At 35.7% G+C, this 24751-nt stretch overlaps 1 protein-coding gene across 1 annotated transcript in view; it reads right to left on the minus strand.

The window, feature by feature from the left end:
• beat-VII (Immunoglobulin domain-containing protein beaten path VII) overlaps positions 1-23534 on the minus strand; it is a 275572-nt gene extending 252038 nt beyond the window's left edge. The window contains exons 1-2 of the mRNA XM_075304937.1: positions 23486-23534; positions 23078-23187 (exon numbers count right to left, since the gene is read on the minus strand). Coding sequence (XP_075161052.1) covers positions 23078-23187; positions 23486-23534 — 159 coding nt within the window. The remainder of the gene's footprint in view (positions 1-23077; positions 23188-23485) is intronic.
• Between the last annotated feature and the right edge of the window lie 1217 nt (positions 23535-24751).

Here is a 24751-nt window from a genome sequence, read left to right on the forward strand (position 1 = left end):
AATAAAGTTTTGAAAAACATGTCCTATATTTGAACGATTTTTTGCTTTGTAGTCAAGATGCAAAAAGACAACAAATTTAAAGACAATTTCATTAAATTTAAAGAATTTTTCTGAATAATTAAAGTCAAGTTGACCTTAGCCTATAAATTTTTTCTTTCATGTTAAGATACCCATTTTTAAGTCAAATCACTTAATTATAAGGACAATGCGACTTCAATGAAAAGTTTATCGACTTTTGGACAAGGAAAATAACTTTATTTTAGAGAAATGCGTCTTCTATGCTAAGCAAAATGTGTATTCGTATTTTAAAGACATGAAATCTTTGACCTCACGACAATATTTTTTTCAGTGTAGAAATAAAATTTTGACAAAATTTTCTATAGAAAAAAAAATTTGACAAAATTTTCTATAGAAATAAAATTTTGATAAAATTTTTTATAGAAATAAAATGTTAACAAAATTTCTATAAAATTTCCTATAGAAACAAAATTTTGACAAAATTTTCTATAGAAATAAAATTTTCACAAATTTTCCATAGAAATAATAGTATGACAAAATTTTCTATGGAAATAAAATTTTTACAAAATTTTCTATATAAATAAAATCTTGATAAAATAGTCTATAGAAATAATAGAACACAATTTTCTATAGAAATAATAGAACACACGGCTGAATATGCTTTTGTATTGCTATGCCAAAGTCATCAGTTGTTAATAGTGAAGTGTAGAATCAATCGTTCGTCAAGCTGGAAAAGCTTATAGTTGATAATTCCTTTCCATGGAACTCGCAGTTGTTAAACTTTTTTCGACGAATATATATACCATTGTGATGTGTAAAAAAAAACAAATAAATAGCCCATCATCAGCTACTCATACCACACAGGTGCCTTAACCATTCGAAACCCCAAAACCTATGTGGATAGTTAGCTTACATTTACTTTAACCAATCACTCAAATTTTCCTATTTTCCCATATAATGTACAAATTATTTATTATATGGACTTTTTATGGGGGGTAGCATATACATCTCTTTTAAAGTTTTTGTTTTTGTTGGAAAACAGGAAGTGCTAGGAATAAATGGGAATGGGGTTGATGAGAAATAGAGAAATTCAAAAAAGGATTGACTTCCCTTCATGCGGGAAACCCAAAACTTATCTACATAAAGGAAACCACAATCCCCACAAACGCACACACAGATGCAAATTCTTATCGGGGGGAAGTTCATAGCAGAAACATAAATTTTTTATTTGAAATTTCCTCATGACAAACACAACACGAATTTTTCATAAAACTTACAACCGAAACAAAAAAACAGAATAAAGTGGCTACTTTTTTTTTGGAAAGCCCATCACATTTGCATGCTTGTGGTTAACGAATGAAAAAACAAAAACACGTAGCACTTGAATTAGGGAAATCTTTTTGGTTTTTGTTTTTCTTTGAACTACCCAAGGGTTCAACTTCCATATTTACATTTCCCCCCAAAAAAACCTAGGAAATTGGGTTAATATCATGTTGTTGGCCATTTTGGAATGAGATGGACAATAAGTAGCTACAAGGTTAGTCCTGAAAGCCAATCGTGTCCAGATTACCCGCACATTGTAATTATTCGAAGAGGGCTTACAAGCCTGTCCACTCATAAAAGTCAAAGCCATAATGTCGATACCGCATCATTTGTGGTTATGGCAATACCCCAAATGCAAAACCGCGACTAATAAGAGTAAATAATTTAGTGGCCATTGAAGCCCATGCTCAGGTAACAAAATTGTGGACAACATGAAACGCTTGATAGGGCATCTAAACTTAGAAAACATTAATGCCTATGGATGCGTTGAACCGAAAGTATTCTAAATAGACTTGGGACCTGAATTTGAAGGATATGTAGCTTTTGACTAAAATTGATGACTGATCACGATTTAAGGTCCTTTTCTTTTGCACATAGCAAAATAAGGTTTTCATATGAAAATTTGGATTTTCTAGGGGTGATCACAAAATAGGTTTTTCATATAAACATTTCGAATTTTTTTGGGTTTTGTATGGAATTTTGAGTTAAGCTTCTTTTCGCTCTCGGACGCATATTTAAGAAGATTGGGTCACAGAAGTTTTTCATATACAAATTTCGCATTTTGCGAGATTTGAGTTAAATTCTGGATTTACTAGGGGTTATAACGAATTGAGCACTTTTTTGCTCTAGGACGCAAAGTTTACTAGATATGAGCATAATATTTTTATACCCTCCATCATAGGATGGGGGTATATTAACTTTGTCATTCCGTTTGTAACACATCGAATTATTGCTCTAAGACCCCATAAAGTATATATATTCTGGATCGTGGTGAAATTCTGAGTCGATCTAAGCATGTCCGTCCGTCCGTCCGTCCGTCTGTTGAAATCACGCTAACTACCGAACGAAACAAGCTATCGACTTGAAACTTGGCACAAGTACTTGTTATCGATGTAGGTCGGATGGTATTGAAAATGGGCCATATCGGTCCAGTTTTACGTATAGCCCCCATATAAAGGGACCCTCAGATTTGGCTTGTGGAGCCTTTAACAGAAGCATATTTCATCCGAACCGGCTAAAATTTGGTACATGGTGTTGGTATATGGTCTCTAACAACCATGCAAAAATTGGTCCACATCGGTCCATAATTATATATAGCCCCCATATAAACCGATCCCAAGATTTGGCTTGCGGAGCCTAAAAGAGAACCAAATTTCATCCGATCCGGTTGAAATTTGGTACATTGTGTTAGTATATGGTCTCTAACAACCATGCAAAAATTTGTCCACATCGGTCCATAATTATATATACCCCCCATATAAACCGATCCCCAGATTTGACCTCCGGAGCCTCTTAGAGGAGCAAAATTCATCCGATCCGGTTGAAATGTGGAACATGGTGTTAGAATGTGGTCTCTAACAAACACGCAAGAATTGGTCCATATCGGTCCATAATTATATATAGCCCCATGTAAACCGTCCCCCAGATTTGATCTCCGGAGCCTCTTGGAGGAGCAAAATTCATCCGATCCAGTTGAAATTTGAAACGTGGTGTTAGTATAAGGCCGCTTATAACTATAGTCCATATCGGTCTATAGTTATATATAGCCGATCCCCAATCACACAAAAATTGGTCCATATCGGTTCATAATCATGGTTGCCACTCGAGCCAAAAATAATCTACCAACATTTTATTTTTATAGAAAACATTGTCAAAATGTTATTTCTATAGAAAATTTTGTCAAAATTTTATTTCTATAGAAAATTTTGTCAAAATTTTATTTCAATAGAAAATTTTGTCAACATTTTATTTCTATAGAAATACACTTTAAACTTAATTATATATGTATTTAATCGGCCTTTTTTAGTTTAATATATACCACGTATGGACTATGTGGTATATATTACGGAGTTAGGAAGTTTTAAGATACCTTGCCATCGGCAAGTGTTACCGCAACCCAATTAATTCGATTGTGGATGACAGTCTTCAGTAGAAGTTTCTACGCAATCCATGGTGGAGGGTACATAAGCTTCGGCCTGGCCGAACTTACGGCCTATATACTCGTTTCTTCTTCATATGGGGCCGTTTTGCCGCGATTTCGACCTTCAAACCCTTCAATAACGCCATATAATAGTCACTGTTTATGGTTTTTCCCTTCTCAAGATAATCGATAAAAATTATTCCATGCGCATCCCAAAAAAAAACAGAGGCGATTACTTTGCCAGCGGCCTTTTGAGTCTTTCCACGTTTCGGAGACGGTTCACCGGTCGCTGTCCACTCAGCCGACTGTCGATTGGACTCCGGAGTATAGTGATGGAGCCATGTTTCATCCATTGTCACATATCGACGGAAAAACTGGGGTGTATTACGAGTTAACACCTGCAAACACCGCTCAGAATTATCAACACGTTGTTGTTTTTGGTCAAATGGGCACCCATTTGGCACAGAGCTTCCGCATATCCAAATATTGATGAACGATATAACCAACACGTTCCTTTGATATCTTTGAGGCCTCTGCTATCTCGATCAACTTCATTTTACGGTCATTCAAAATCATTTTGTGGATTTTTTTGATGTTTTCTTCGGTAACCACCTCGTTCGGGCGTCCACTGCGTTCACCGTCCTCCGTGCTCATTTCACCACGCTTGAATTTTGCATACCAATCAATTATTGTTGATTTCCCTGGGGCAGAGTCCGGAAACTCATTATCAAGCCGTATTTTTTCCTTTCAGAAAACAGTATTTTATCAAAACACGAAATTCCTTTTTTCCATTTTTTTCACAATAACAAAAGTTGATTCACAAAAGACGTTCTATCTCACAAACTAATTGACTTACAGACGTCAAATTTTGACACGAATCATTTGAAGGTTGGTACTATATAAAAATAATATGCATTTAATACTAGCGACGCCATCTATGTGTCAGACCGGGGACTTATCGGCCAACCTGTTACGAATTAGGCTCTTTTCCGTTCTAGTTTAGGAGATATGAGTAAAAGAAGTTTTTCATATAAAAACGTCGAATTTTCCGGGTTGGGTGGAATTTTGGATTTTCTGGGGATGATCATGAGTTAAGCTTATTTTCGCTCTCGGACGCTTATTGTACAAGATATGGGCCACAGATGTTTTTCATATAAAAATTTAGATTTTTTTTCGAGATTCCGGTATAGTTTTGAATTTTCTAAGGGTGATAACGAATTAAACTCATTCGTCGCTATAATGCGTAATGCCCAGAAAAGTTGAAAAAAAAACATGCTAGCCTCGAAAAGTTTGTGTTTGATTTTTGTATTGAATCTGAGCCAAACACCATAAGCAAAACAAGTATATAGAGCAATAAGTTCGGCCGGGCCGAATCTTAAATACCCACCACCATAAATCAAATATTATAGTTTCCTTTGAAAATTTCAGGGAGGTTTGATGACAGATATTCTCCCAACCAGAGCAGTTCAACTTATACACTTCCCGAAGATAAATTTAATGATTTTACCTATGAAAACTACATCAGATTTTGGATTTATGAGAACTATTTTTGTTTGAGTTTTAGAGGAATCATTAACATCTCTTGTAAGTGTGCAAGATAATGATAACGCCTTGATTTGAAATCTAAAATCTGTAGATTTTCATCCCAATTATTTAAATGATTACACTCAGTTTCAAGCAATTTTCATGATCAGTGCGCCTTCTATACCTTCAAGAAGTCAAATCGATCTATATGAAGGCCTTACCAAATGGACCGATAAAAACTAAATCCGATACATGTTTCTATGATACCAATATATTTACAATTTCAGGCAAATCGGATAAAAACGACGGTATCTAGCAACCAAAGAAGTTAAATCGGGAGATCGGCCTTATGGGGGCTATACTTAAGCATGGACCGATACTCACCGTCAGACCTTTTTTTATGGTCGGCAGACCCTTTTTTATGGTCTTAAAATACTTCTAGATTTCCAATTTCAGACAAATTGGATAAAAACTACAATTGCTAGAATCCCAAAAAAATTGAAAAAAAAATTTAACACCTATTTATAGTCTTAAAAAACCTACAGTTTATCACTTTCAAGTAAATTGGACAACAACTACGGCTTCTACAAACCCAAAAAGTAAAATCGGGAGATCGATTTATATGGAGGCTATACTAAACCATTGACCGATACTCACCATTTTCGGCACATCTCTTTATGGTCCTAAAATACCTCTAGATTTCTCATTCCAGGCAAATTGGATAAAAACTACGGTTTCTATAAGCCAAAGAAATAAAATCGGGAGATCGGTCTAAGGTAAGAGGGATATACCAAACCATAGCCCACAACACGCCATTTTCGGCACACGTATTTGTGGTCCTACAATACCTCTAGATTTCCAATTTCTGACAGATTGGATAAAAACTACGGATTCTAGCAGCCCAAGAAGTAAAATCGGTAGATCGGTCTATGTGGGGGCTATATCAAAACATGGACGGATACTAACCATTTTTGGCACACCTTTTTATGGTCCTAAAACACCTCTAGATTTCCAATTTCAGGGAAATTGGATAAAAACTATGTCACCAGCAATTTGGTAAGGCCTACATATACACCGATTTCACTTCTTGAGGGTATAGAACACTTTCTGAACACTTACAACATAGTATTCGTCTAAGATGTCCAATAAAATATGTTGGTTTTTTAAAGAAATCCCAGAGATATTTTAATGAAATATAAGCAAATCGTGCTTGTTCAATTAGGAGCGTATATTTTGTCAACAAAATCTATGACATTTCTTACGTTATTATTATTCTAGTGCCAGCCCGATTAAGTTTCAGACTCACTTAGACTATTCAGTCCATTATGATAAAATGCATCGCTTCTACGCCAAGTTTGCACCGAATCCAAAAAAATCATTTTCACTACTATTTTGGCGATGCTTGTTTTGCTGAGTGATGGAAGATGACAAATTATACGTCTTCTGTGTATTGTATATACTGAAAGATTTTTCTTCAGAGGACCTAAACTTTAGACAAACGACATTTTCTGTCGACTCTACAATTTTTTTTTTTGAAGCTAATAACAAAGATTTGAGCAAATGCACAAAACGCTTCTAATAAATTTTGGCTTATTTTTTCTCGAAAAAGGGCTTTGCTGCAAGTAAACCGAAATTTCGTTTTTACTAAAATTTTGATCTAGAGGAAAATAGTGTTCTTTGGCAATTTTATTGAAATGGTGATGCCAAATGGTCATATAGAGAATAGTGTTATTTTCATCTTTAGTACCCTTCAACAAGAAGTTCCACTCTCAGAAGAAAAATATAGTGAAGTTGATAGAAATTTTATTGAAACGTAGCAAGCCGTTTAACCGATGGTCAAAACCCGGTTTTAGCGATTAATAGACAAATTTTTCACTATCCGTTTTCGGGTTCCGTAATTGAGCCCGATTAACCGGTGTCGGTTAGGTTAGGTTAGGTTAGTTAGGTCAGGTGGCAGCCCGGTGTATCAGGCTCACTTAGACTATTCAGTCCATTGTGATACCACATTGGTGAACTTCTCTCTTATCACTAAGTGCTGCCCGATTCCATGTTAAGCTCAATGACAAGGGACCTCCTTTTTATAGCCGAGTCCGAACGGCGTTCCACATTGCAGTGAAACCACTTAGAGAAGTTTTGAAACCCTCAGAAATGTCACCAGAATTTCTGAGGTGGGATAATCCACCGCTGAAAAACTTTTGGTGTTCGGTCGAAGCAGGAATCGAACCCACGACCTTGTGTATGCAAGGCGGGCATGCTAACCATTGCACCACTGTGGCTCCGGTGTCGGTTATGGACATCCTACTCGTAATCCATATCAATTAGAATTAATACAACATCTTTGAAACAGGTCAAGCTAATTTGTCTATGTACTACGTTAGCTATCTTAACCTAAACATCAAATTAAATGTTGCATTTAAAGCTTGACAAATTTTCCAATTTTTTATTTTAGTTTGCAAGTATTATATTTTTCGATATAGTCTACTTTGCAATTAACGTATCAATTTGTTCATACATCTCCCGCACATATACACACACACGCACACACATTTTACCTTTGGCTAAGAGGGATTATGTTCTTACACCATTTTAATGAACTAAATGAACCAGAAATGTATAATACTGACAATGAATCAAGAGGTCAAACAGTCGCACAATCAAATTCAACAATTAATGCTTAAATGACTTTCTGCTCCTTTGCAGCAACGCCTTCAATTGAGTTATGAGAGCTAATATGAGCACCATTCGTATACTGTACTATTACAAAGTAAGGATATGAAGTTTGTTACCGGCTATAGCATTGAAGTTAATACCACAGATTGCATTAATTGCGGAATATCCGAAATTGACCAAAGGCTTCTATTATCAGAGTCTTATTTACATGTACACACAAAAAAACTAATTCTTTCCCAAACGATATTTTAGACAAACAACCATCGTTTAGCCATTGTTTTTCGCTTCAAGGAAGTTAGTTTGTAAGAAAATTCCACAAAAATTATTTTTTGTGATAAATATTGACTCTTTTACAGGATTTTAGAACAATTTAATAAATACTAAATTAAAACAATTTTTGAGAATGGATAATTGCATCCTACTTCAAATCATTCTCACTTCAACGTGATTTATTTAATCCTCAGAGGTCCAAAGTCTGTAAGCAAACGCACTATCCACTGGGCCATGTAGTTCCTATTAGAGGTGTGCACGTGACACGAAATTGTCGTGACTCAAGAAAATTTTCGTGATTCGTGCGTCACGCTCATGACAACAGCGTGAGTGTGCGTGAGCGTGATTAACACACCAAAATGTCGTGCATGAGCGTGAGTCACGAAAATAATATCTTCGTGAGTGTGCGTGAGTAACGAATTACACTCACGAAAATATTCCTGCTCACCAACATAAAACGCTTAAGAGTTAAATTCAATTTCAATTTTAGTGACACCTGTGATGTTAAGAGTTTAATAACACTCTCGATTTTAATAATGCTCATGTTTTCAGACACTTCGGTAAGGTAAATTAATCATAAAATTATTCGTGAGTCACGATATTTTTCGTGAGTCACGGTATTTTTCGTGAGCCACGACTTTTCGTGCGTGAGTGTGCATGAGTACAAATTTTCTTTTCGTGAGTGTGCGTGAGCGTGAGTCCTACCAAAAAATATCGTGCGTGAGTGTGCGTGAGTATGATTTTTCAGTCGTGAGTGTGCGTGAGCGTGAGTAAACTATTACTCACGTGCACACCTCTAGTTCCTATTTGTATCAATACACAATTATCACTATAGCCATCAAACCACAAGCAACGCGTATAGTCAGACAGCTATATTTATAGACAAAATGGTTGGACATACACAAGATGATTTTAAGAAACTTTACCTAAAAAAAATAAACTAGTTAAGTTGATACATTTATTATAAAACGATAATAATATAAATCCGAATTATGTTTGTTTGTATGTTCCAGGTAAGATTTGAAACGTCTGAAGCAATTTTTTTTAAATTTTCAGATAACATAGACGGTGATCAAGTGGTCAAAAGAGGGCCTCCCTTCTTAATATCTGATCGGGAACAAGGACCACCTCTTTGCCCAACTTCTTGAAAATGAATCCGATTTGTTTGAATTTTTTTAGGGAATATTGGGTGCGGCGTCTGGAATATAGTCCGTTACTAATAGTTACATTAATAGTCCGTTTATCGATATTCAGTTAGGGAGAAAGAAAATATCCCCTTTTTAAAAAAGGGAGAAAAATCGAAGTTTATTTGGAATTTAGAGGGACCATGGCAGAAGATTATTAAATTAATACAGAAGGGAAGGAGAACTCCCCTTTAGAATAGTCTAAACTTCTCCAATTTAAATGGAATTTAGAGGAAACGGAGTTGCACCTCCTCCTTGTCTGATGATTTCATATTTGCTTGAAGTTTAAAGGGAATATAGAAGGAGGTCTTCAAAATGGGAAATCGGTAATTAATTTTTTGATATTTGTAAGGAAGGCGAAGCTCCTTCTTGCCAGACTTTTTGTAAGTAAAAAAACAAGTAAATAAAATCTAAAGTCGAGTGGGACCGACTATATTATACCCTTCACCATTATGTAGACCAAAATTTGTGTTACCATTTCAACTCTTTCAAATTTGTTGAGAGTTATTATCAAGTTTTATATTCCCATATACAAATATTTATATATTATCTGAAACGATTTGGAGAAAATTTTTTGTACTTCTACAAAATCGCTAGAATTAAAAATTAAATGGGCTAACACACTTAAATATGAAGCAATTTTAAGGAAACTTCGCAAAAGTTTATTTATGATTTATCGCTCGATATATATGTATTAGAAATTTAGGACAATTAGATTCATTTTTACAACTTTTCAACTAAGCAGTGGCGATTTTTCAAGGAAAATGTTGGTATTTTGACCATTTTTGTCGAAATCAGAAAAACATATATATGGGAGCTATATTTAAATCTGAACCGATTTCAACCAAATTGGGCACGCATAGCTACAATGCTAATTCTACTCCCTCTGCAAAGTTTCACCTAAATCGGAGCTAAAAATTGGCCTCTGTGGTCATAAGAGTGTAAATCGGGCGAAAGCTATATATGGGAGCTATATCTGAATCTGAACCGATTTCACCCAAATTTGGCACGCATAGCTACAATGCTAATTCTACTCCCTGCGCAAAATTTCAATTGAATCGGAGTAAACGATTGGCCACTGTGGTCATATGAGTGTAAATCGGGCGAACGATATATATGAGAGCTATATCTAAATCTGAACAGATTTCAACCAAATTTGACACGCATAGCTATAATGCTAATTCTACTCCCTATGCAAAATTTCAACTAAATCGGAGCAAAAAATTGGCCTCTGGGGGCAAATGAGTGTAAATCGGGCGAAAGCTATATATGGGAGCTATATCTAAATCTGAACCAATTTGGCTGATATTTTGCAAGTTTTTCGAGACTCTTAAAATATTCGAATGTACGGAATTTGAGGAAGATCGGTTGATATACACGCCAATTATGAACAGATTGGTGAAAAATATATGGCAGCTATATCTAAATCTGAACCGATTTTTTCCAAAATCAAGAGGGATCGTCTTTGAGCCGAAACAGGACCCTATACCAAATTTTAGGACAATCGGACTAAAGCTGCGAGCTGTACTTTGCACACAAAAATACATCAACAGACAGACAGACGGACAGACAGACAGACAGACAGACGGACGGACATAGCTAAATCGACTCAGAATTTAATTCTAAGACGATCGGTATACTAAACGATGGGTCTCAGACTTTTCCTTCTTGCCGTTACATACAAATGCACAAACTTATTATACCCTGTACCACAGTAGTGGTGAAGGGTATAAAAATGTGTTCACGGACAGACGGACATGGCTATATCGACTCAGGAGCCCACCCTGAGCATTTTGCCAAAGACACCATGTGTCTATCTCGTCTCCTTCTGGGTGTTACAAACATATGCACTAACTTATAATACCCTGTTCCACAGTGTGGCGCAACGCTGTTTCCCAGAAAGTTTTGTCAAAATTTTATTTCCAAAAAAAATTTGGCAAAAATTTATTTCTACCGAAGATTTTGTCAAAATTTTATTCTTATAAAATATTTTGACAAAACTTTATTACTATAGAAATTTTGTAAAAATTTTATTTATATTGAACTTTTGTCAACATTTTATTTCTTATATTATGGATGTTTTTATTATATTCGACCTGTATATAGATTTTCCATTGATAAAAACGAGCTCGAGGTCTGGATGATTAATTTTTATTTATTCAATATTTCGTCTTTTCATTGAAAGACTTCATCGGGAAAATTTTTCTGCGTATACAAATAGAAAGGAAATATATACACAATACATTTAAATACGTACAAATTGCATGTTACATTAAAAACACTCACGAAAAGAACAAAAAATAATACACCAACTGCACGCACAGAAAAAACATGTTTGGACATGGTTGCCGCATCCATTTAATGCTTATTTAGAGTATGTAATTGTCGCGAAAACCATGTATTTTGTCTTTGTAAAAATAATTTTCGAGCGGAGAAAAATATATGTTGGCAATAAGCATTTAAATGGTTCTCAAATGCCGCAAACATGTTCTATTATTTAAATGATAGAATTTGAGACCATTATATGGTCAGGAAAATCATGTATCTGATCATTCAATTTTTTTACTTTTTTGCAGAGAAAAAAATATTTTTATAGTTTACGTATAGACATGTCTACAACCATTACATGGCCATAAAGACCATGTACATTGTTTTCGTGACCATTTAATTTTTTTGCAGCGACAAGAATTTTATAAAAACATTGAGCAGGTACACACGATTTTCATTTTGCGCGTCAGTCGTGTGTTGATTGTTTCTTGGAATGGACGGAGAATACGGAATTATTGTGTTTTGTGTTAATTTATTTATTCAGAAATGGCACGTGGTTTTATGTGAATACCAAAAAGGAAAGTGTAATTGAAAAAAATATACCTGGTTTTTGTTCTGCATTTTGATATATGGTGTAATTTATTTTTATTTGCAGTTACATGATGTCTGCGTTTGTACATTTGATGGGCACGAAGTAAATATGGAATGATTACTTATTGTTGAAATTGAACCAAACTAGAGTGTGTAAAAATATGTGAAGTTTGCTTGCACGACATTATAAATACAAATAAACAATGAATTAGTTTATAAATAAATAAAAACAAATAAATAAAGTTGATTTTGTGTTTTCATTTCTCAAGTGGCGTCCTTTTTTCGACGACGAAAAAAGTTTTTTCATAAAAATCAAAACATTTTAGGTTGTGACCATGTTCTTTTAACTAGAAGAAAAACATTTTTGACGAATAACATAACATTTTAGATCGTGACCATTGTCTTTTAATGGAAACAAAATTCTTTTTATCAATATAATAACATTTTAGATGAGGACAATTGTATTTTTCTTAGAACCATGTTCACTGAGCCAACATGGTTGCAGGTTAAAATGTTGCATGGTCGCCGCAAAAATAGCTGCTATCATATTATTTTGCTCTTCGAATATGATTGTGGCAATCATGTTTCTTCTCTGCGTGTGTAGAGTAAATAGCTAACGACGGTGTCTGTTGCATTACTAACGCTTGCTCTGCTGCGCTTTGCTTTTTCTAATAAGATTTCTGTAGAAAAACATTTTATTTCTATAGAAAATTTTTACAAAATTCTATTTCTTAGAAAACTTTGTCAACTTTTTATATCCATAGAAAATTTTTGTCAAAATTTTATTTCTATAGAAAATTTTGTCAAAATTTTATTTTTATAGAATATTTGGTAAAAATTTTATTTTTATAGAAAATTTTGTCAAAATTTTATTTTTATTGAACATTTTGTCAAAAATTTTATTTCTATAGAAAATTTTGTCAAAATTTTATTTCCATAGAAATTTTTTTCAACATTTTTACTATAGAAAATTTGGTCAACATTTTATTTTCATAGAAAATCAATACTAAACACTTTGAGGGAAGGTTAATCAGAGTGGAAAAATTGGTCCAAACGCTTGCAAAAGTGTTATTGGGGAATATTTTGAACAAAAAAAAAAATAAATAAATAAATAAAACGATTTACGATAATTAATATTTGTTTTCGGTCTCTACCCCCTCTATCTGTATAGAAAAAACTGAGTGTAATCATTTAAATAATTGGGGTAAAATTGTTAGATTTTAGATTTCAAATCAAGGTGTTATTTTATCATTTTCTTGCACACTTACAAGAGATGATAATGATTCCTCTAAAACTCAAACAAAAATGGTTTTTATAAATCCAGAATCTGATATAGTCTTCATAGGTAAAATCTTTAAATTTATCTTCGGGAAATGTACAAGTTGAACTGCTCTGCTTGGGAGAATATCTGTCATCAAAACCCCCAGAAATTTCAAAGGAAACTATTTAAGATTCGGCACGGCAGAACTTACGCTTATATACTTGCTTAAACCTAAATTTGCTAAGTTTCAAGTAAATACTAATGTTAGTATATCCCCCATTTTATGGTGGAGGGTATAAAAATCAGAAAGAGGCAGAAAATCGGGCTGGGTTTGACTAGTATAAAATTTTCACTAAATTTTACTTTTGTCATAACCTAGTAGGGTTAAGTACTTATCGGAGTCTACAGTACTCTTTGAGCTCCAGAATGTAAAAAGATCGATCTATAATAAATAGACCAACGATTATGTGTTAAATTTAAGGAGGACAACTCCGTCATTGATAGTTTGACGTGACGGGAAGCCATGCCGATAAGAACAAACACGAAAAGAAAAACTTGATTTTTCCCCCCATCGCTTAGTAACTAGATGGCATAACTGAGTTTTGTTGGAATAACTGGATTAAATTTCTATCCCATATTATTATCTTATCTGTTTTTCATCCTCTAATTTGTGACCCAACCCTCATATTCACATACATATGGTTCAACGTCAATTCTTTAAATGTGAACAAAGGCAAGTGAAAGTTGGTTACCTTGTTCCCGGTCAAATAGAGAAGTACAAATGTTTGGCCAAAGTAAATACATACAAGGGATAACGTCGGATGTCATGAACATTTGAGCATTAAATAAAAGTTTGGTTTAGTTGAGCTCACACTCGTGTTGTGGTTTCCACATCCTTTCGCATACTAATAAACGAAATTAAGGACGCAACTAAGTTTTGTGAAAGCTTACAAATTGCAAAGCACAGAGATGGAATGAAGACCCTATTGATGTCAAGGAATAAAGCCACTGGTAGCGAGTGGATAATGAAATATTTAGGGGAATGTTTTTGAGGAAGGTGGTTAATTCGACGTTAGGAGTTGTTTGAAATGTATAAGAATTTTGTATATCCAACACCATTGGATGGGAGTATAACACGCTTGCTATTTGGTATCTAACACAACGAAATACCGATTTTCACTGTATATGATGTCTAACTTCTTGATTAGGACAAACTTAATACAGCCTTCAGTAATGAAGTTATCGTCTTGAAATTTGGAATAGATTTATATTTCTTTGCAAGTAGGCAAAGTTATAAATGGCCTATATAGGTCAGGGTTGTTATATAGATCCCCTATTAACCCATCTCACTATACGTCTTCGTGAGCTTCTATACGCCGCATTTTTCATTCGATTTATTATTGATTTTATATTCGTTTTTTTTTTAATCCACTATCCAATATTAAATACTTTAATTCAAATGAACAAATAGCATATTGTCCAACCCGAATTGTCCAATTGAGCTTACACTTTTTTGTGGTTTCCATATCCTTTCGCATACTAATAAACGAAATTAAGGACGCAAATAAGTTTGGTGCAAGCGAACAAATTGCAAAGCACAGAAATGGAATAAAGACCCTATTGCTGTGAAGGAGTGAAGCCACTGATAGTGAGTGTTTAATGAACGATTTAGGGATGGTTAATTCGACGTTAGAAGTTGATCTAATTGTTTGCAATGTACGGAGGTTATCTTTTATATTTAGGCATTAGAGAACAAAAACAAATAATAATCATCGAAAATGGCTTTAGTGCTTTTGTAAAATATTCCCCATTAAGGGCGCTATAAGTATAAACCCCATGAAAATTAGCCCCAAAACCTAAATAAAGCAGGGCCCCAAATAATTACATAAAATACAACAAGACCAATATTTTTTTCATGGGGAGTAACTTAATTTTTTGGCGCCCGTTTGTACTATGAAAATAAATCCAAATTTGCACCACACGCAGAGAAGATTAGGTTATGTTAGGTATAATGGCAGCCCGATATTTCAGGCTCACTTAGACTATTCAGTCCATTGTGATACCAGAGTGGTGAACTTCTATTATCACTGAGTGCAGTCAAACTACATAGAGAATCTTTCAAACACTCAGAAATATCACCAGCATTACTGAGAAGGGAATCCACCACTGAAAACTTTTTTGGTGTTTTACCGAAAGTGGGTGTGAATCCACGACACGGTGTATGCAAGGCGAGCGACACACACTATTTACGACACATCAACTTGTGGAGCTATACTATCTTTACATTTTGAATTTCATCCAAGTTGGATAAAAATTGGCCCAAGAAGCCAATTCGGGATATCGGCCTATATGGGGGCTATGCCAAAAAATAAAGCGATGCACATCATATTCGGTACATCTCTTTGTGGAACTAAAAAACCTCCAATTTTTATACCCTCCACCATAGGATGGGGGAGTATATTAACTTTGTCGTTCCGTTTGTAACACATCGAAATATTGCTCTAAGACCCCATAAAGTAACAGGTTGGCTGATAAGTTCCCGGTATATAGTACCAACCTTCAAATGATTCGTGTCAAAATTTGACGTCTGTAAGTCAGTTTGTGAGATAGAGCGTCTTTTGTGAAGCAACTTTTGTTATTGTGAAAAAAATGGAAAAAAGGAATTTCGTGTTTTGATAAAATACTGTTTTCTGAAGGGAACAAATACGGTGGAAGCAAAAACTTGGCTTGATAATGAGTTTCCGGACTCTGCCCCAGGGAAATCAACAATAATTGATTGGTATACAAAATTCAAGCGTGGTGAAATGAGCACGGAGGACGGTGAACGCAGTGGACGCCCGAAAGAGGTGGTCACCGACGAAAACATCAAAAAATCCACAAAATGATTTTGAATGACCGTAAAATGAAGTTGATCGAGATAGCAGAGGCCTTAAAGATATCAGAGGAACGTGATGGTCATATCATTCATCAATATTTGGATATGCGGAAGCTCTGTGCAAAATGGGTGCCGCGCGAGCTCACATTTGACCAAAAACAACAACGTGTTGATGATTCTGAGCGGTGTTTGCAGCTGTTAACTCGTAATACACCCGAGTTTTTCCGTCGATATGTGACAATGGATGAAACATGGCTCCATCACTACACTCCTGAGTCCAATCGACAGTCGGCTGAGTGGACAGCGACCGGTGAACCGTCTCCGAAGCGTGGAAAGACTCAAAAGTCCGCTGGCAAAGTAATGGCCTCTGTTTTTTGGGATGCGCATGGAATAATTTTTATCGATTATCTTTAACCCTTATATTATGTTAGGGTCATTTGATGATCCACATCGTATTTCTCATCAGCGCATTTCTTACTGTCGAAATATAATTAAAAGTTCTTACTACTCAGCAAGAATTCAGTACATGTCAGCAATTCATGCACTGAGTAGTAAGAACTTTTGTTCATATTCCAAAAGTAAGAAATGCGCTGATGAGAAATACGATGTGGGTCATCAAATGACCCTAACATAATATAAGGGTTAAAAGGGAAAATCCATCAATAGTGACTATTATATTGCGTTATTGGAGCGTTTGAAGGTCGAAATCGCGGCAACACGGTCCCATATGAAAAAGAACAAGTATATACAGCAGTAAATTCGGCCGGGACGAATTTTAAATACCCACCACCATGAATCAAGTATAATAGTTTACTATGAAAACTCTTCGTCGTAGTGGGTTACTTGATAATATATAGAATTTTAGGGGGTTTGATGACAAATCTTCTCCCAAACGAGCCAGCTCCCGAAGACAAACTTTAAAGATTCTATCTATGAAGACCAGATAAGATTCTGTATTTATGAGAACCAATTTTGTTTGCGTTTTAGAGAAAATATAAACATATCGTGTATATGTTGAAATTACGCCTTGATTTAAAATCTTAAATCTGTAGATTTTTCCGCATTTATTTAAATACGATGAGTAAAATCTGGAACTTTTACTTTCAGTTTGAAGCAATTTTCATGATCAGTGCGCCTGATCAGGAAAATTGAAAGAAGTGTTTTCTTTTTGGAGAAACGTAATTTTAGACAAGCAAAGTTTTCTTTTGACACAAATTTTAGAGACAATCGTTGAATAAACGAAAACACTTTATAAGAAAAAATTTCGTTTGTCTAAAATTTTATTATAGATTACTAATTTCCAGCAAATCGGATAAAAACTACGGATTCTAGAAGCCGGGAGATCGGTGTATATGGGGGCTATACCAAAACATTGACCGATAGGCACCATTTCCTACTCACATATTAGTGATCTTAAAATACCTCCAGATTTTCAATTTCAAACAAATCGGCCAGAAAATCTCTAGACGCCTAAGAAGTAAAAATCGAGAGATCAGCCTATATGGGGGTTATACCAAAAAATGGACCGATATACCTCAATTTCGGCACTCCTATTTGTGGTCTAAAAATACCTTTGTGGTCTAAAAATACCAAAAGAACTCTAGATTTTCAATTTCAGGAAAATCGGATAGAAAATGTAGTTTCTAGAAGCCCAAGAAGCAAAATCGGGAAATCAGTCTCTATGGGGGCTATATCAAAACATGGACCGATGAGCACGATTTTCGGCACATCTTTTTATGGTCCTCAAATACCTCTAGATTTCCAATTTAAGGCAAATCGGATGGTAAATATAGTTTCCAGAAGGCCTAAAAGCAAAATCGGGATATCTGTCTATATGGGGGCTATACCAAAACATGGACCGATGAGCACCATTTTCGGCACACCTTTTTGTGGTCCTCAAATTCCTCTATATTTCCAATTTCAGGCAAATTGGACAAAAACTACGGTTTTTATAGGCCCAAGACTCCACATCGGGAGGTTGGTTTATATGGGGGCTATATCAAAACATGGACCGATGCGGACCATTTTCGACACACCTCTTTATGGTCCCAAAATTCCTTTAGATTTTCAATTTCATACAAATCGGATAGAAAATACTGTTTCTAGACGCGTAAGAAGCAAAATCGGGAGATCGGTCTATATGGGGGCTATACCAAAACATGCACCGATATGGACTATTTTCGACACACCTCTTTATAGTCCCACAATACCTCTAGATTTCCAATTTCAGGCAAATCGGATGGTAAATATAGTTTCTAGATGCCCAAGAAGCAAAATCGGGAGATCGGTCTATATGGGGGCTATATCAAAAAATGGACCGATACTGGTTCTATTATACCTCTAGATTTTTATGGTTCTAAAATACCTCTAGATTTTCAATTTCAGACAAATCGGATAGAAAATACTGTTTCTAGACGCCTAAGAAGCAAAATCGGGAGATCGGTCTATATGGGGGCTATACTAAACCATGGACAGATACGGACCATCTTCGACACACCTCTTTACGGTCCTAAAATACCTCTAGATTTCCAATTTCAGACAAATCGGATAGAAATATCTTTGGATTTCCAATTTCAGGCAAATCTGATAAAAACTACGGTTTTTATAGGGCCAAGACCCCAAATCGGGAGGTCGGTTTATATGGGGACTATATCAAAACTTGGACCGATATAGCCCATCTTCCACCTTGACCTGCCTGCAAACAAAAAAACTAATCTGTGCCAAATTTCGGGACGATAGCGCCATTATTGAAGGCTGTAGCGTGATTACAACAGACAGACAGACGGACAGACGGACATGCTTATATCGTCTTAGAATTTCTCCCTGATCAAGAATATATATACTTTATATAGTCGGAAATCGATATTTCGATGTGTTACAAACGGAATGACAAACTTATTATACCCCCGTCACCATTTTATGGTGGTGGGTATAAAAATGTGTTGTTCCACCAAGACAACGCACCGTGCCACAAGTCATTGAGAACGATGGCAAAAATTCATGAATTGGGCTTCGAATTGCTTCCCCACCCACCGTATTATCCAGATCTGGTCCCAAGCGTCTTTTTTGTTGTTCTCAGACCTCAAAAGGATGCTCGCGGGGAAAAAAATTTGGCTGCAATGAAGAGGTGATCGCCGAAACTGAGGCCTATTTTGAGGCAAAACCGAAGGAGTACTACCAAAATGGTATCAAAAAAATTGGAAGGTCGTTATAATCATTGTATCGCTCTTGAAGGGAACTATGTTGAATAATAAAAACGAATTATGACAAAAAAAAATGTGTTTTTCTTTATTAGACCGGGGACTTATCAGCCAACCTGTTATATATATTCTAGGTCGTGGTGAAATGCTGAGTCAATCTAAGCATGTCCGTCCGTCTGTCTGTTGAAATCACGCTATCTTCCGAACGAAAGAAGCTATCGACTTGAAACTTGGCACAAGCAGTTGTTATTGATATAGGTCAGATAGTATTGCAAATGGGCCATATCGGTCCACTTTTACGTATAGCCCACATATAAACGCACCCCCAAATTTGGCTTGCGATTGCTCTAAAAGAAGAAAATTTCATCCGATCCGGCTGAAATTTGGTACATGGTTTTGGTATATGGTCTCTAACAACCATGCAAAAATTGGTCAACATTGGTCCATAATTATATATAGCCCCCATATAAACCAATCCCCATATTTGGCTTGCGGAGCCTCAAAGAGAAACACATTTCATCCGATCCAGCTGATATTTGGTACATGGTGTTGGTATATGGTCTCTAACAACCATGCTAAAATTGGTCTACATCGGTTCATAATTATATATAGCCCCCATATAAACCGATCCCCAGATTTGGCTTGCGGAGTCTCAAAGAGAAGCAAATTTCGTCCGATCCGGTTGAAATTTGGAGCATGGTGTTAGTATATGGTCTCTAACAACCGTGCCAGAATTGGTCGATATCGGTCCATAATTATATATAGCTCCCATATAAACCGTTCTCCATAGTTGACCTTCGGACCCTCTTGGAGGAATAAAATTCATCCGATCTATGCAGAAATTGGTCTACATCGGTCCATAATTATATATAGCTCCAATATACCGATCCCCAGATTTGGCTTGCGGAGCCTCAAAGAGAAGCAAATTTCATCCGATCCAGCTGAAATTTGGTACATGGTGTTGGTATATGGTTTCCAACAACTATGCAAAAATTGGTCCTCTCCGATCCATAGTTATATATAGCCCCCATATAAACCGATACCCAGATTTGGTTGCGGATCCTCAAAGAGAAGCACATTTTATCCGATCCAGCTGAAATTTGGTACATGGTGTTGGTATATGGTCTCTAACAACCATGCAAAAATTGGTCCACATCGGTCAATAATTTGATCTCCGGAGCCTCTTGGAAGGCCAAAATTCATCTGATTAAGTTGATATTTGGTACGTGGTGTTAATATATGACATCAAACATCCATGGTCGAAATCGGTCAATAATTATATATAGCCCCCATATAAACCGATCCCCAGATTTGACCTCCGGAGCCCCTTGGAAGAGCAAAAATCGTCCAATTCGGTTGAAATTTGGTACGTGATGTTAGTATATTGTATCCAACAACCATGCAGGTTCATATCCAGTCCATAATTATATATAACCGCCATATAAACCGATCCCCAGATTTGACCTCCGGTGCCTTTTGGAGAAGCAAAATTCATCCGATCTGGTTGAAATTTGGTACGTGGTGGTAGTATATGATATTTAACAACCATGCCAAAAGTGCTCCACATCGGTATATAGTTATATATAGCCGATCCCCATTCACACAAAAATTGGTCCATATCGGTTCATAATCATGGTTGCCACTCGAGCCAAAAATAATCTACCAAAATTTTATTTCTACAGAAAATTTTGTTAAAATTTCATTTCCATAGAAAATTTGGTCAAAATTTTATTTCTATAGAAAATTTTGTTAAAATTGTATTTCTATAGAAAATTTTTTTTAAAATTGTATTTCTATAGAAAATTTTGTGAAACTGAATTATATACGTATTTAATCGGTCTTTTTAATTTAATATATAACACGTATGGACTTACTTACAATGTAGAAGACGGTGTTAGGAGGTTTTAAGATAATTTGCCATCGGCAACCGTTACCGCAACCCATGTAATTCGATTGTGGATGGCAGTATTTAGAAGATGTTTCTACGCAATCCATGGTGGAGGGTACATAAGCTTCGGCCTGGCCGAACTTACGGCCGTATATACTTTTTTAATTTCAACTAAATCGGATGAAAATTGCGGTATCTAGATGCCCAAGAAGTCAAAGCGGGAGATTGGGGCTATATCGCCCATATACACCATATTCGGCACACCTGTTTGTGGACCTATAATACCTTTACTTTTTGAATTTCAGTTAATCGTATGAAAATTACGTCGTCTAGATGCTCAAGACCCCAAATCGGATAGTCGGTTTATATGAGGGCTATATTAAAACCTGGGCCGTAATATACTATCTTCGAACCTGGGTGGCGTGCAGACAAAACACGAATCTTTGCCTAATTTCAGGACGATAGTTCCATTATTGAAGGCTGTAGCGTGATTACAACAGACAGACTGACGTGCATTGAAAGAAGAGTTTGTGAGGAACGAAATTTTAGACAGACAAAGTTTTCCATTGACTCTACAAATTTTTATTTAAAGGCAAATAAAAAATTAGAAACATCCGTTGTAACGTTTGGGGCAAATTCGGGTTTATTTACTCGGGTTTATTCACTCTACACTAATAGAAAAAATTACGTTCCATAGTCGAAAAGGGACGGTGACAAAATGAAACGGAAACGTTCACAAAAAATCAAAACGGAATGTTCACAATTTTGTACACGGGCGTTCACGATTTCATGAACGGCATTCGTTTTTCTTTGGCCATGAAAAATAATCGTTAGATGCTATTATGGCAATAAAGGGGAATTTCGTTTTTCTAAAATTTTGTTCCGGAGGAAAGTATTTTTTCTGTGGATGTGGTTATATTGTCTTAGAATTTCTTCCTGATCACCATTCTATGGTGTTGGGTATAATTAAAGTTTTTCATAAAGAAGGTTGTTATCTATTAACGGCCGAAAATTTCTTCTAAATATACTATGCTCGCAATCTACACTCAATTTCATAATTGTTCGAAAATTTAAATCTTAAATCTTAAATTTCCCCACAAAATGTCTCTTTAAATATTTATAAAAACCGCCCTCCCAAGCAAATGACAATATCTGACGCGAATACCTAAACGCATTTGCCATAAAAGTCCAAAATTAATTTTATGTACATTTTGCGTAATCCATCTAAAGCTCCCAGGCACTTAGGTCCATAATCACTTTTGTAGAACATTGATTAAATTTACATTACTCGCATTCTATAGGCAAAAGAATTTTATGACCATTTTTTGACCCTGAATTTGTCAAACATTAATGAGAGTATTTCAATTCAATTAGGATCCAATGCATAAAGACCGAACAACTTTTGGAGGACAAGTCATCCTTGAAATTTTATAGCTGCAATTGTAATGGACACAACGAAAAACAAAATCCTACGAAACTATTATCCATGGCTATGGTTCACCGCGAAATAGACATCGTTAGCGATTTTATAGACATTTTTATGCACTTCCGCGCGCACTTTCTTCCATTTTGACTATCTTTTTAAATGAATTTTTAACAAAAACTTTGGGTCCTTCGAAAAAAGTCCTTTAAATACGAAAATAAAGAGGATGGAATCGCCTTTGCTCAGGGCACCATAGATAATAAAAATGTCCAATATAAAATTCTTTTGCTACAATAAATTCATTGTAATGTAATAAAAACTGGGGAAAAGGACCCTAGCATTACCCGAGTAATCCTTGAGGAAGGGGGAATTGGGAAGAGCATAGGTTTTTGGGGGATGACGGTGGTATGTTTGCTAGGTAGGTGCTTTTGCTAATTATTACCTTAAAAAGTACGCTGGGATCCACATCGTGTAGACACTCCAGTGTCGCATTGGTACCTCTTTCCACATAGCGTGGCACAATCAACTGCACTTCAGCTTCCGTATGGCCTTCTGCAAAGATAAAAAACACCGGAAAAGTGAAAAAAAACATTAGAAACTTGGTGCTGAAAAATTTATTTCATCACAGAGCAAAAAATTAACAACAACAAAATCGTAACGAGAAAGGAAGAGAAAAAGCTAATATAAATAATGTCCACACCACACCCAAACCCAAAAGAGGAAGATAAAACGAAATGACCAAAGAAATTTAAATAGGCAAATGCTGGACAAACTTTGTGCAAATTGCCATAGAAAATTTGTCGTTGGTCAACTTTTGCAACCAAGTTAGATTTGTTCTTTCACTGGTGACCGTGGTGAATGTGGGATTTCTCTAGGCAGTCGCTAGCCAAACAAACCATGGTGCGATTCACACTTGGATTGTGAGGAGCTTGATATATTTGAGAAGAAAGAAAAAACTTCTCAAATACAGGCACAGTGGGGTTTCGCTATAAGAAAATGTTCTTTCAAATTCTGTCCTTAACCTTCTGGACCATTTTTCGGACGTTGGAAATCCATACACTGAAAAAATGCTTGTCATGTTCCAGGTATTGATTCTGAACCAATGAAGCGGATAATTGAAATAAGCACATATTTAAGACACATTTCACTTTTAAATTTTAATTTTGTTTACTTGCTTTTAGGAAAAAAATCATTTATAAGGTTTCTTTCAAAACTATCTTCTATTTCTTAACGATTTTTTGCTTTGTAGTCAAGATGCAAAAAGTAAATAAATTTAAAAAAATTTCATTAATTTTGAAAAAAAATCTTAACTATTAACATAAAGCTAAGTTGGCCTTAGTCAAAAACATGTAAAGGGTGGTTAAATTATAAGGGCCGATGTTGAATGTGAACCACACCTAAACGCCAAGTTTTTCTCCGAATTTTATTTGACATTTCTCTATTTCAGACTTACTCAATTTGAACCATGGACGTCGTGAATGGGCAGAATGGTTCCAAGAAATGGCAACAATGGATTATCAATTTTCGAAGAAAATCATCTTCAGTGATGAGGCACATTTTCACCTCAGTGGATTCGTCAATAAACAGAATTGCCGCATTTGAGCGAATGAGAATCCAAGACTGATTGTCGAAAAACCAATGCACCCACAAAGAGTGACTGTTTGTTGCGGTTTATGGGCATCATCGGGCCGTATTTTTTTCCAAAATGAGGCCGGTCAGGCAGTTACTGTTAACGGTGTTCGCTATCGTGAGATGATAACGAACTTGTTATGGCCCGAATTGGAAGATATGGATGTGGACGATATGTGGTTTCAGCAGGACGGTGCCACTTGCCACACAGCTAACGAAACAAAGGCTCTTTTGCGCAACAAATTCAATGGCCGTGTTATCTCACGTAATGGCGATGTCAATTGGCCGCCAAGATTATGTGATTCGACACCGTTGGAATTTTTCTTTGGGGTTATTTGAAAGAAAAGGTGTACGTCGATAAGCCAGCAACAATTCAAGAGCTAAAGGATGAGATAATTCGGCACATTAACAGCATAGAACCTCCATTATTCCTCAGCGTCATCGAAAATTTGGACCATCGGATGAAGGTGTGCCACTGAGGTAGCGG

The sequence above is a fragment of the Haematobia irritans genome, chromosome 1 (genome assembly GCF_050003625.1).
Source record: "Haematobia irritans isolate KBUSLIRL chromosome 1, ASM5000362v1, whole genome shotgun sequence".
Taxonomy (NCBI): Eukaryota; Metazoa; Arthropoda; class Insecta; order Diptera; family Muscidae; genus Haematobia; species Haematobia irritans.